Source organism: Ammospiza caudacuta, chromosome 11, assembly GCF_027887145.1.
Source record: "Ammospiza caudacuta isolate bAmmCau1 chromosome 11, bAmmCau1.pri, whole genome shotgun sequence".
NCBI lineage: Eukaryota > Metazoa > Chordata > Aves > Passeriformes > Passerellidae > Ammospiza > Ammospiza caudacuta.
The window spans coordinates 16,249,601-16,263,242 of record NC_080603.1 but is presented as its reverse complement, the minus strand read 5'-3'; the positions used below and the strand labels follow the sequence as shown (position 1 = coordinate 16,263,242).

Genomic DNA, 13,642 nt, shown 5'->3' with positions numbered 1-13,642 from the left:
AGGTAATTTCATTCACATTTTTCCTCTACCAACTCGCTCATTTCCTGTGAAGAATTAAATACCCTCAGTCCAGAAATCTAGGCTGACTCACATGGGATGCAGGAGACCAAGGTACAAGAACTCACCCTGCAGAACAGACATTGGAGATAAAGGAAAGGCCAGGTTTCCTTTCCAGTCTGTGACGTCTGACAAGCCCTATCATCTCTTACTGTTCCACCCTGAAAACCAGGAACAAAGCAGCAGCTCTGAAATCTCAGCTTGAGGAAAAGAAAATCAGAAGGGGAAACCATGTGTGGTTAATAATAAATAATAAATTATATAAATAATAATAATAAATTACTGCAGTGATTTATTGTACCTAGTCCCTTAAGCACAGTGGTTTAGAGACCGGTTTCTGTATGTCAGCATGCAAAGATCGCCCAGAGAAACATTTTATAGCTCATGGTCACATAAAAGATTTTTCTAAGTATATTATCATACTATTTTCTTCATTTTATATCTCTCCTGGATTTGCATGTTAACATAAAGCAGAAGAAGAACTGTGGGATAACATGAAAGTCATTTTCCATAGTAAAATCTTAACTGATTTGCATGCTTAATTTTTATTTCGGTTTATTTTTTTTTCCATAAAGCTTTTCTCACAGATTATCCTCTGCTATGCTTCTACAGCAGGCCTGAAATAAAGAGAACTTGCCAGGACTTGGGGGTGTCATGCACTCTGTCTCTAAAAGGCTTATTAAAAACTACAAGGAAGATTTATGGCTTTGCTTTTCTTTGAAGTCATGTACTACCAGCATAATCAGTGAGAGGGGAATTGCCTCTGCTTCTGTTTCCCAGCTTTACTTGGATGTTTCTCTAACCTTGTTAATTCTCCCATCTTGATCCAAGTCTTAAGAAATTATTTTCATAAAGTGAAAATTGTGCACTGAAGTGAGTATTTCTGATTTACAGGTGGTGATTTGCTTATAAACATAAAAAAGAAAAATTCTACTTCTTTGAAAATCTGATAACATAACCCAATGGTGACCTGGAAACTTTGAGCATTGGGCGCTGAAGAAAAGCAGAGTTGCGAGCTTTGTGATTATTAAGCCATCACACAATTACTTCTGAAGCCCAACACAAAATCTGGACACTTAGAGTTGTAGCACTATGTATTACCCAGGTAAATATCATGTCCTCTCTTGTCCAGTTCAGCTATTAGAGAAAGGCCTGTCTGCTCTGTAATTTGTTACTCCTGACTAGAGCACATTTACAGACACTTCATGCATTGCTGAAGGCAGGTGTGAAGAGAACCTCATTTCAAGATGGATATCAACTCCTAATTACATTTTTAAATCTTCATAATGGGAATGGTCAAACACAGGAATCACAGAAGGACCCAGATGTGTTGTGGCGTTTCCTTCTTGATTGGGCAAGGGCGAGACCAACCTTATGTAATCTTGGAGTTACTTAGATTTTTAGCAGGGTGTGAACCAGGTAACTTTTAGAACTTCCTTTTTTTTGATAATTCTGCAATTTGTATACATTGCCATGGGCCTGCCCAACTAGGGAACCTTGACTGATATAATTCCAGATGAATCAAGGCATTGCTGTAATTTTACTCATACAATTACACACATGGGCATACTATCCTGAAATAAGGGTAAAATATTCTGGTAGTATTGATCTGATCTGCAAACTGTAGTATTACTGTTCAATTTTCTTATGTACAACAAAAGAAAGGAGGACAGATTGTACATGGTAGACATATCTGCTCTCAATGAGGCATCTCTGCAGGTGTCTCATAAAGAGTTTTCCAGCTCTGCATTTTAAAGTACATGGAATTTGCTTACTTCCATGGAAGCGTCTAGATTGCTGGGATCATATGATTTTGTTGTAAGGGCAATCTATCTTTCTGAATCATGTTAATAGTGGCTTATGTTCTTGTTCCTATGAGTATAACACAGTGATGCTTTTCAAGACGTAGGTACGTAATAAATCACTGACTTGATTGCCATGGCTTTGGCATCCTTGTTTCCAAGAACTATTTGTTTCCTTGGTTTGATGTTCATTTCTCAACCCACATCCTCCATTCAAGGCTTTCTTTCAGCAGTGAGATTCTACTTTGCCAACTCCTTCTATCTACTAAATGCTAAAATAACACACCCAGTGGCTTTTCTCTTGGGTCCATATCCACTGTTGTAGGCACTCTTTCTCCACAGATTATATTGTTTTTAATGGTTGAAAGATAATTTCTTAATCTAGATCTTCAAAGCAATTTATATACATGCATTCTTTTTGATAATTAACGTTTCAATTTGCAGCAGCATGGTAGTTGATAGTCTTCATTTTTATCTATATGCATTTGATTTTAAGATTCAGTGGCAAACAGAGAAGCTTAGAAGTGTGTAAACTTTGAATTTTGACCAGCAGAACCCAAATTGAAATATTTTCTCTTGATCAAAATACAGTTATGTTATCTAGAATGTTACACTTTGAGTGGACTCAATAGGTTAGAAAATGCTATCCAACTGTCTTGGTTTCTGAAAATGGAAATCAGTCATTCACTTAAAAAAAAAATCATTTTCTGTGGCCAGCTACATGCCCTAAACTTTGTTCACACAAGTTTTTATGAGTATATAAGCCTGCAAACACACCCAGGTGTCAGCTGGAGTACTAAATGCCTTGTGATAAGGAACCCTGTGTACCTCAAGAGACACAAGCCTTGTTTTCCTGCATAGCTCCAAATCAAGTACTCTAATGTAAATACAGTTCACTCCAAAGCAAACAACAGAATCACTCTGCTTTGAACCCATAAATGACACAAGTGAGTTCCATTTCAGGTTTGTTCATTTCACTTCAGGTGCAGAACAAAGTGCAATAGCAATGCATTCCACAACCTTCATACTTTGCTAGGGTCCAGAGGGGATTTGATTTGTGATCTGTGGACAGACTGTGCAACAGGTTAACTTTCCTCTTTCTCTGATTGTAAAAGTGGCAGGAGCTGCTGGACTGAGACTTATCTTAGCTGAACTCAGTCAGGTCTCAGTGTGTTTTTCTATAAAGTGAGCAAGGAGTTATCTGTGATCTAAGTAACAGCACTGCATAGCTCCAGTAGTCATGGGAAGCATAGGATTTAGATCAGAAAAGGCCATATGAATAAATTTTGGCAAGTTTCTTAACGTTTAAATAATTTATAATTTTGCATCTCTAAAAATTTACATAAAACCAGAATTTTATTATAACCTTTTTGTGAAGCAACTGTAGTAACAACTTATAATAGCTAAATTGCACAAACCATTTGCTATTCAAAGGGCTGTCTTACAGAAGAGGCTGTAAGAAGTGACCATACCTTACAACTAGGACTTGTGAGGAAGCGGATTTATCCAGAAGACAAGAGATGGGAGAAGGCATCCTCTGTGAAATGACCAAGAAGTTAAAAGGCTTGCAGGATTACTCAATTCATGAGGAGCTGGGTTGGAAAGCAAAGGTCCCAATTCATTTAGGATCTGCAGCAAAAATAATCAAGTAGACACAGGCAGCTGGTTAGAATCATGTTCAAGTAAGTGAAAGGCTTGCTGAAGCCAGAGTGCTGACAAGAGGAGAGACAATGAAGGCTTCATCAGCACCAAAGGAGTATGCAGTACTGAGCAGAAAATTCAGACCTCAGCACTCATTAAGTCAAGCCCAAGACTGCTAACTTTAGACACAGCTACTGCTGTAATACAGTTATATTTAAAGAATTGTTGTACATGTTATTTCAAAAGTCCCATACCTTCCCAGTGATTTCTCACGTGCAGCTCCTCAGAGCACAGCCAACAAACTCCAACTCCCTCCTTACCCAGCTAACCCACTCTTCTATAGCACTCATCATTATTGGACACAGCTGTGGCCTGTTAAGGGCAGGCCTGTTCCTAATCTTTGGTGATTAGTACAGCTGCAACTCCGCAGGGATGAGATTACCTTCTGCACTGTCTTTATTTTCTTACATTCTATCCCTCCACAAAGAATGAGCCAGGAGCCCCATTTGTTTAGATCACAATTAACTAGGACCAGCACCACCAGCTTTAAAAGTAGAATACTGAAATTCAAAGAGTGCAATAGTGGAATCAGACATCTGTCTCTATAGGTAACTTGGATTTACAAAACCATGGACAATTACAGGGCAGCCCTCTGCCTCTGAAAGAAAATGACATTAGGGTATGGTCTCTGCTTACCACAGGTATGTTGTGCAGTATAGATGCAGTGATAAATGTAAAATGTATAAAGGTGCAGATATAAAATTACTGAACTCCAGTGAACCAGAGACAGTTGTTTAGATTATCATTGAACCAAAAAAACCCCAACCCTGTATAAAGAAGTCAGTTAAAGAGATAAATATAATCTATTTCCTCCTGCCAGAGATCTATGCCCAAAACACACATTCAAAGTTTTCTTCTACATCTTATCTATAATTAAGAGACAGACTTGGAAAATTTCTGGGCTTTTATGAACTGATTTAGTAATCTTATGATTGTAAGTGTAGCCCCCCCAAAATGAAGAAGAGTTTTACCTATTACAGTCTTTTCTTTCTTCAAATATCCACTTGAATACCAGCAAACCCTCTTTTTTTCATTAATTGTGAGGAATTTTATGGTCTTTACCTCAGTATCCTGGAAATAAAATATATTGAGATGTATTTCAGCTGAAAGATAAGAAAGGCCATAATAGTTACAGATTTAATTATACATTATCCATATAGTAGAAATTTGTAAGCACTGAATAAACTCATGAATGCTACCTTGAAAAAGCATTTCTTTTAGATCACAGTATAAGAACACTATTTGCCCTCTGGAATTTTGACCCTAGGCAGTTGACAACTGAAAATACTGGTCAAAAAGCTGCTATCTTTTTATTTCTATCATCTCTGCATTGTTCAAACCATAAGAAAGAGCATGAAATCTGAATCTGGCATCTGTACTCTAGTAAGAATGCTACATTTCCTTTCCAAATTTATTATAGATATCAAGAAAGATACCAGGAAAGAGATAGCTTGAATTTCAAATTGAAGTTTCAGATTGGAGAGCCAGTAGTTAAAAAAACAGCCTCAGCTTGTGCTCAACAGAATGCAAACACTTTACTCATCAAGCAAAAATCTAGTTCTAAGACACATTTTCTGTGTCCTATCAGCCGGTCACCACATATTACTCAACAGTACGAAAGCGAGATTAGTTACACTTGTGTATAATCTGAATTTATCTGTTTATAGATTTATGGGTGCTGACTGCTTGATTTATAACTCCTTGGTGACTGTTTCTCAAAGCAGTGACTTGAGTGCAGCTCCAACAGGAGTCCAGCATAGAAAGATCTCTGAAGGAATGGGACATCTATCAGTGCCCTCTCACCCACAATGCCAGTAAAGGCAGAATGGAGCCATAGGTCAGTGAGAATTCCAGGAACAGTGACAGAGGTAATACAGGCTCCAAAAACTGAGTTAGTAATTTGTGAGGACAGAGGAAGAAATTATTAGCTGAACCGAAACAGAAACAACAGGAGAATGCTTTTACTTACACAGGTTGTATCAATTAAACCGAAATTGATGCAAAAAACGAGTGCAGTTAAATCTGTGCAAACCCCAGTGAGATACAGTTACACTGTCTGACAACCAGAGAAAGATCTTTAATTTTTATGTGCAAATTTACAGAACCTAATGTATTCTAAATTAGGGGAATCTGCACAGAATTCTGCCGTTTAAGAGCGGCCATTTAGTTAATTAATTTTTTTTTTTCTAGATTTAGCTTCAGAAAAAATAAGTCTTGAGATACACACTCTTCAAGAGCATCCCAACAAGACAGCAGCATTTCATATCAGGCAGTCACCTCTCTGCTTTTTGCTAGGTAGCAGTGTAAGCAGCCTCCTGTAGTGTCACTGTGAGGCTCAACTGGCCTCAAACTGATGCCTTAGGAAAAGAGGTTTTGTGTAATTTCCCCCATTCTTTAAGCTTTTCAAGCTCCCTAGCTTTCAACTGATTACAACACCGCAGACTGAGCATTAGCTATTCAGTGAATTGCAATTGCTATTCAACAGAGAACACTTGCATTCAGGAAAATGGGAGGAACCAGATTTAGGTACTTGAGGACAATTACATCTATTGGAGTAACTGTGCAGCAAAAGCTGCACTAGACAGCACTCACTAAAATGGCTGAACTGCTGAGTTTGCTTCTTTTATTATTTGATTTATCTTGGTTGGGCTTTTTTTTTTTAATTCTGTTTTGTTTTGTTATTTTCTTCATTTTGCTGTCCCCTTGCATGCATATCAAGCTGATTCTATCTCTTGGAAAACATAAATTCATCCTGCAAAAATTAAGAGAATCTCTTGAAATGACCCTTTCTGACCACCAGTCAGAAGTAAAGTTGTATGCAGTATTATCTGTCATTTTGAGGGTGTTGCATGTAACACTGATCATTGACAAGCCCTATTATTGGTATCTTCTGCTGCAGATTTAATGTGGGAAATGTCTTATATCGCCTAAAGGCAAATAGTCCCATGATCAGCCCCGTGTGCCTTGTCAACAGGCAGCAGATGAGGTATCTAATGCTGGCTGCAGATGGAATGCAATCTGCTGTCAGAAGGAAACACAGCAGTACAGAGCACTAGCAAGCCAGTCATAGGCATTACCAACCAGGTGTGCATCACTTGTACCCTGGATTTAAGGCAGAAGTAAAACATAAACTGTTGCTGAGGTTCCCTGCAAATGCCCTTCCTTAGAAAGAATTTTAGCTTCACTGTATTAGCAATTAAGAACTGAGGTTGCTTTCCTTCCTCAGGTTACTGGGCAGTCCGGCCCAGTATTTTTATACAAAGGGCAGTATCTCCCAGGCACCTTTCAGAGATACATAGTGTGCAAGTAGAGGAGAGAAATAGTGAGCTTGCAAAGTGATCAGATTCACTCTCAGGAATGTGGGATACTGTCACATCCCACTGGAATAAAATGGCAAGTCATTTCCTTGACATCCTTTCCATATGGAAAAAAGGTTATTAATATGTGTCCCTCACTGAAAAGCTTCAATCTGTACTTCAGTTCCCCTTTCACAGAGTACCTGAGATGGCAGTATGTTGGAGTGACAGAAAAAGCACAGGAAAAGTCACACAGGCAGGCTGGAGGGATGTTCATGGTGCTGCAGGGCCTCACACTTGCTGTGGGTGTGGAGGAGTCACAGAATGTGTGAATGAATGGGTGAGTTTATCAGAGGGCTGCTTTCTTTCCAAGACAGACTCTCATCTTGTCAGAATTGTGCAGAGCAGCACCAGATTCAGGGCAAACCCTTTGTCTACAGAAGGAAAGCATGCGAGTACATGGAGAACTGCTCCCCACAGCAGTGCTAAGCAAATCTGCAGCCGAAATTTCCACCTGCTGGACCAGCATCTCAGGTGGTAAAGGGATTCCTTCAGCCCTGCTGAAAATGCAGTGTGCACTATGCATCTGTGTCTGGTGGTCACTTGCATTCTCCCTGTCCCACTGAGTTCTCCCCAGCTGAGCTGGAAAGTGTGGTCAAGGGTTTTGTGCAGGAAATGAGTCTCTTTTGTCTCTAAATCACAGAAATCCTCTTCCCTCTTTACTGTGTGGCCAAAGTACACACATTTTCCTAGGAAAATATTTGCACTGGAGAGGGATTATTACCAGTCAAATGAGCATCTACCCTCTTGCTTGGGAGGGGCTTGTGTTGGGCATGGCATTGTGGCAGAATGCAGGCCCAGGCAAATTGTCAACACAATCCATTAACATCTAGCTTGAAAGACTTTTGTGTTTCTCCCTAGCCTCACTTGATCTGCCCCTATTTCTCTTGTTTCTGTAGGTTGCCTCTTTTTGCTTAATGAGTAAGGCAAAAAGGAGTTGAAAAAACTCCGGACCTAATTTAAAAAGGCTGAATTATCTTAATCATCAGAATATAATAGAAAAGAGAAAGTGGTTGCAACTAAGAGGCCACTTTTACAGCAAGGTCCACTCCCAGACATATACTCCTAGATTAAAAAAAAAGAGCCATGGTCTGGGGTTTCCTGGCAGTGCAAGGAAGCACTGTACTCTTTATGATACTCCTTTGACTTTTATCATTCACAAAACCCAATGGAGTAGGAATTTATCTGCCTTTGAACTATTTGTTGCAGACCCCAGTGCAAGAAATGCTGCAAAAGAGCGGGTAAAGGCCCAAGGGTCAGTGGGAATGATCCATCTGCTTTTTCTGGACTGCCAGCAACTGACAGAGACTTCATGGAAGCCCAGAAAATGATCCCTTATTTTTAAGCAGGACTGATATGGTATCAGTAATATTTCAGCAAGTTCCTGAATTATGCCCATGACTGCTTGACTGTTGTGAGTAAATTGAAATGTTATCTGCTCTGCTGACTGCTAGTTTCAGAAAGGGAGAAAATTCAGTCAGAGTGAGAAATCTCACTTAGATTAGCAGTAAAAGCTGGGCAGGAGTTTTAAAATGGAAAAAGTTGTCTTGCTATCTATGTCAGAAATAAATCCCTTTAATTTTCCAGATTTAATTAATATACAAGAGCAGCAAGAAAAATTTCTAAAATCACATCAATTTCTCTAGCAAACAGCAAAGGGTGTCAAAGAAAGTGACTCAGAGTATGAGCCTTCAGTTCATAGGTGCTTTTCTCAAGGTAGACAGCCAAGGGAACATGATATATGGTTGGACAGATTTTTATAATGGCCTCCACCCTCTTGTCAATATATTCACCTGCTTCACTATAGCTCATCCCCTTTTTCTCCTTGCTCAGTACAGCAGGTGGATTACTATGCAAGCTGCACTACACAGAAGATTTAACTCTGTCTTCTAATATGGGGACCCCCTGGCACTTAAAATACATTTTAATTTTACTCTGTATTTCAGTGCTGAGTACCGCAGGGTAAGTAGCACACTACTGAATGTAGCTTAATTCAGGAAGATTAGCTGTTAATGATTAATACCCTTTCTTCACTTTTCAAATGTGGAATGTTTCTTCCCTTTTTTAATTATGAACGTTGTACAATTGAACCATGTAATTTTTTGAAAGAAATATTTTAAATTTTTGGTTACCTGATTCTGCTCTGGCTTCTGTCTGAGAGAGAAATCTAACACCTGGATTTCTAATGGAACATCTGAAAAGAAGAGATCTGGACAAATAGCCCAAATACTTATAAAACTCTCTTGACTCTGAATATACCTGGAGTAACCTTTGCTTTAGGATTTGCCTGATGTGTAACAGTTAAGATAGCACTCAATAGAGACTGAGTGGCAACTTTTCTTGGTTTTCCCTTTCCCATGCAAGATGAAATCCAAGGAGAATAATGAAGAAAACTTTCTTACTCTGTCTTTACTATATTGTTTTTCCTCCTTAGCCTGAGATCAATCTGTTTTCCAGTTTCTTGCTGCATTTCATTGCATTATTTTGCAATAAATTAATTGTGATATTTGCTCCTAATCTCCCTGGTTTTCTGAATGTCATTGCTTGGATTTTGAGCAGCGCAGACATTCTTTATTCTCCATTCACTTTAAGGACAGATTCTCTATACTGTGTCAAGTACAGTAAGGATAATTAAGGAGGGAGCACCACAGAGTTTGGAACAGAACTCTACATCCAGAAATTGGGGATCATCCCTTCCTTATGCAAAACACCTAAAGAACAGAGCCGTTTATGTTGTGATCTGCAGTGGCATTTTGATCTTGGGTCAACTCATCTCTGCAAGACTTTGTAGTACACAAGGACTGCATATTTGTAACTCCTTTTGTTTTGCAGCATTTTCAGGACAAATTAGAAGTGCTGCATGAAATTTAACCTTTGTGTCATGAGAGATTTGCAGGGATTAAAGGAAATATGTAGTCTTCCAGCAAATAACCAAGTTACACAGAGCACTGGCTTACTGGCATTGACATGCTTTGCTTAGCAACAGTGGGGATAATAAAGCCTTGAGCAAGTTCCTAGAAAGTCTTTGCTATTATCTTGGTGCTGTCTGAGCTGAGATGTATCCACTTGCAGCTCTCTGTGCCCAGAACTCCCCTCATCCCAGTTCAGAGGGATAGAGAGCAGAAGTTCCTTCTCACCTTTGCTCTCCGAGTTTTGCCACGAATGAGTAACTTCGATATGGGAAGAGAAATTCAGACATGGGGGAAATCCTGGGTCTCTTCAGTTATTCAGTGAAATGCCCATAGGCATACATTGAGGTCCCAACATTCTTTCTTTGCCAGTTTTTGAGTCACTAATTCCACAAGGGTTTCACTCTGTTTTTTTCTTGACAGGATCAAGCAAAGACCAAGAGGTGGCTTGAGGACATGGGATCCTGAAACAGGTAACTACATGGCAATGGTGCTGATAACCATCCAAGGTTCACTTTGGACATGCTGGCTCCTCTTCCTCACTGTCATGTGTTGTATTTCAGCTTACCTCACCAGATGTGATTTTAACAATAACTCAAGGCCATTCTGTGACTGGACCCAGCCTTGCAATATCAACCAGGGAATGTGGATACGAACCAAGCATGATACTCCAACTGATGGAACAGGCCCTGATGGGGACTATCCTGATGGAAGTAAGTGCTCAATTGTGGCCTCATTTATTCTCCTTTTCTGAAGATAGCTTGACTACCTTTATTTCTCCTTTCCTTGAAAGGGAAAAGAGATTCATTAAGTCTTTTGAAATGTGTCTTGTGTCTTTCATGCTGACACCTGTCTTTGACTTTTCATCGTATCAGACAGGAGCTTATTACGCTGACTTCACATCATAGATTGGATATCTTTATCAGTGCATGGAAGTAAAAGAAAGCAAATTGTATCACACTTAAGACCTTATAGAGAATAATAGTGACATAGAACAGATTATTTTTCAAGAGAGGGCTTCTGGCCAAATTCCACTGATACCAGTTTATGGCAACAAATGTAATGATTACTACACTGGCATGAGATAAAGTTCACACCAGCTAGTTACAAAATCAAGTTTGAAACTGAAGAACATTTTTAAAACCTTGTCCTCTGATACCTGTGATTTAAAAACTGGAGTCCAACACGCTCACAGTAGCAAAGAAATACTCCACAGTTCCGTCTCTGTGTGTTTGAAGCACTATCCTTGCCCCAGCAGATCCATTTAGGGGGATCGGTCTGCAGTCATACGGCTTCCTGTAATTATCCCAAGACTGAAAGTCAGCTACTGTCAGAGTCAGTAAGCAGATTAGAACAGATTAGTTGGGATTGTTGCTAAATAATTTTCTTCGGTTTTTCTATTTTGATAATAACAATTAAAATTCTCTGTTGGAAGAAAAAAATGAAGCATTTTAATTTGGATTAACATAAATAATAATGTTCTTCTTTTTGAATTAACATAGACCATATAACTTTAAACGTGACTTAGACTTTCTTGCCAACTTAAATCTATGACTGAATGTTAGATGCTATGTGCGGAGCCATACTTTACAAGACAGAAATGGTCATTCATTTATTCTTGATTTTTTTCCATAGTCAAATGGAGGAGACACTTGAATTTAGCTGCACTGGGGAAAGCTAACTTTGATCTTAGCCCATGTGAAGCAAAAGATTTCAGCCCTAAGAAAGCAAAATCTGATTTCATATTTCAATCAGACAAGAGTATTTCAAATTATAAAGAAAGACTGAAAGTTCCTGAATTTTGAAAACTTTCCTTTCTTTTCATAATGTCAAATTTCAATATTTTTAAGGAAATATCAGCATTGCTTTCTATTTCTTCTATTTTGAGACAAAACAAAATGCTGACAGTTTGGAGTTTTCCTTGTGGCAAAGATTTACTCATATTGAGACCAAATATTTATTAAAAAATATATCCCACAAAAGAACATGTAGAAGACTGCCTTATTTTCCTTTTGGGAAAGTGGAAACTGAACATATCAGTGTGGCAGTGTCTGGAAGTGCTGTCTCTTGAAAGAGTCCCACGTCTTTAATTGTGATCCCAAAATAATTATTCTTGTGAGATGAAATATATTTGCTTTGCTCTCAGGCTCACATTCTACTTTGTATAACTACACGAGTTATCCATTGCAATGTGAAGTCCAAACACCCTTTGCTTTTCTTCTTTGCACTGATAATGATGCCTTAATTTCTTCCAGATTGGGATTGTACTTCAGTTTTAAATGATACCTAATAAATTATCAGAAGCTTCAACCATATTTTAATTTTTGTTTCACTCTGCAGAAGGTTATTTCATCTACCAAGAAGCGAGTAATCTGATCCCCTTCGACACTAACAGGCTGGAGAGCCCAGATACTGTAGTTTCTGGAAAAATATGCATAGACTTCTGGTACTACATGTTTGGATCAGAAGAGATGAATGAGCTGAGAGTGCTCATCCAAGATAGTTTAGGGGAGTCTGTGGTGTGGCATCGGAAGGGAAACCAGAGTTCCTTTTGGGAATACGGTGCCATCACTCACACTTTTCCGACACAGAGGAAGATAAAGGTAATAGATTTGCAGAATATATTTCTTTGTACAGTGACAGCATTTGTTCTCACCTTGGAGGCTGCAAAATATTGTACATGTAAGCTAGAAAATATAACTGAGATTTGCTAGGTTTATATTTTGTAAATAGAATGGCCTCATGATTTCTGTCAATGAACTAAGAGAAGAAACCACCAACCTCCTAGTTTCACTAGTGCTGTTAGTTAAGGGATAAAATTCAGTTTCATTGTCTCTCTTTTTCCTTCCTTTCCTCCTTAATTCTATCATGAAGTTAAGGACTTTAGATGTCGTAATTAAATGCAGACTTATCAGCTGTGAGTTTCAAGGTTTGAACTTTGGGATGCTACTTGCTGGACTCCTCTGAAGAATCCAGATCACTAATTCTCATAAATCATTTATAAGTCAGCAAAATCGAGGAAAAGGTTTCTTGCAGTCCTTACCTTATTACAGAATATATATTCTTATAGCTGTTATAACCTCATTTTCTGGTTGCAATTTTTAGCAAAAAAGCAGACAGGTTAGTTTGAAAACATGCTAAAAGAAATGGTCTTGTGTTTGCCTAAACATCTCTGATGCAGAGATCACTTTGTGTCCTGCCTAGGTAATTTTTGAGGCTGTCCGAGGACTGACAGAGTATGGTGATACAGCACTGGACAATGTGAGAGTTAGGGATGGACCCTGTGGTAAGTCTGTGTTTGCAACCAAGTCTGTGCTACTTCCTCCTCTCTGTTTAGAGCTGAACACAATTTTCCATTATTCTACTCCATATACAATATAGCAACCCCTCAGAACTTTAAACCACAAAAGAGAAATGGCAAAAAACTTTACAGCTCACTTCACTTTTATATTATGTGTTTTGCTGTAATTTCTTCTTTAATCTTTCCTCATCACCTCCAACATCCAAGACAAGCTATCCCTTTCTCTGCAAATGGGAACTTTTCCACCAAGTACAGCAAAATTCACCTTCACATTTAAGTCTGAAGTGCATCTCTAAACCTAGACAAGGCTTTGCACATTGATCTAGGCTTCCAGATTAAATGGTCTAATTGGCATTTTATAGCAAATATCAGGTCATGCCAGCTCATTAAATACTCAGTACAACCACATGTCACAATAAGAAATAACAACGAGTCAATACCACTGAGTTGCACTACCAACTTTGACTGTGAATCAGCAATTTGAGCTCTATCTCTGACCCTGTAACAGATCAGCCA

At 38.7% G+C, this 13,642-nt stretch overlaps 1 protein-coding gene across 1 annotated transcript in view; it reads left to right on the top strand.

The window, feature by feature from the left end:
- The window catches only part of LOC131562261 (IgGFc-binding protein-like), a 107,412-nt gene that overhangs the window by 34,161 nt on the left and 59,609 nt on the right, over positions 1-13,642 (top strand). Inside the window, exons 2-5 of the mRNA XM_058811857.1 lie at positions 10,249-10,298; positions 10,389-10,538; positions 12,166-12,344; positions 13,030-13,111. Coding sequence (XP_058667840.1) covers positions 10,249-10,298; positions 10,389-10,538; positions 12,166-12,344; positions 13,030-13,111 — 461 coding nt within the window. The remainder of the gene's footprint in view (positions 1-10,248; positions 10,299-10,388; positions 10,539-12,165; positions 12,345-13,029; positions 13,112-13,642) is intronic.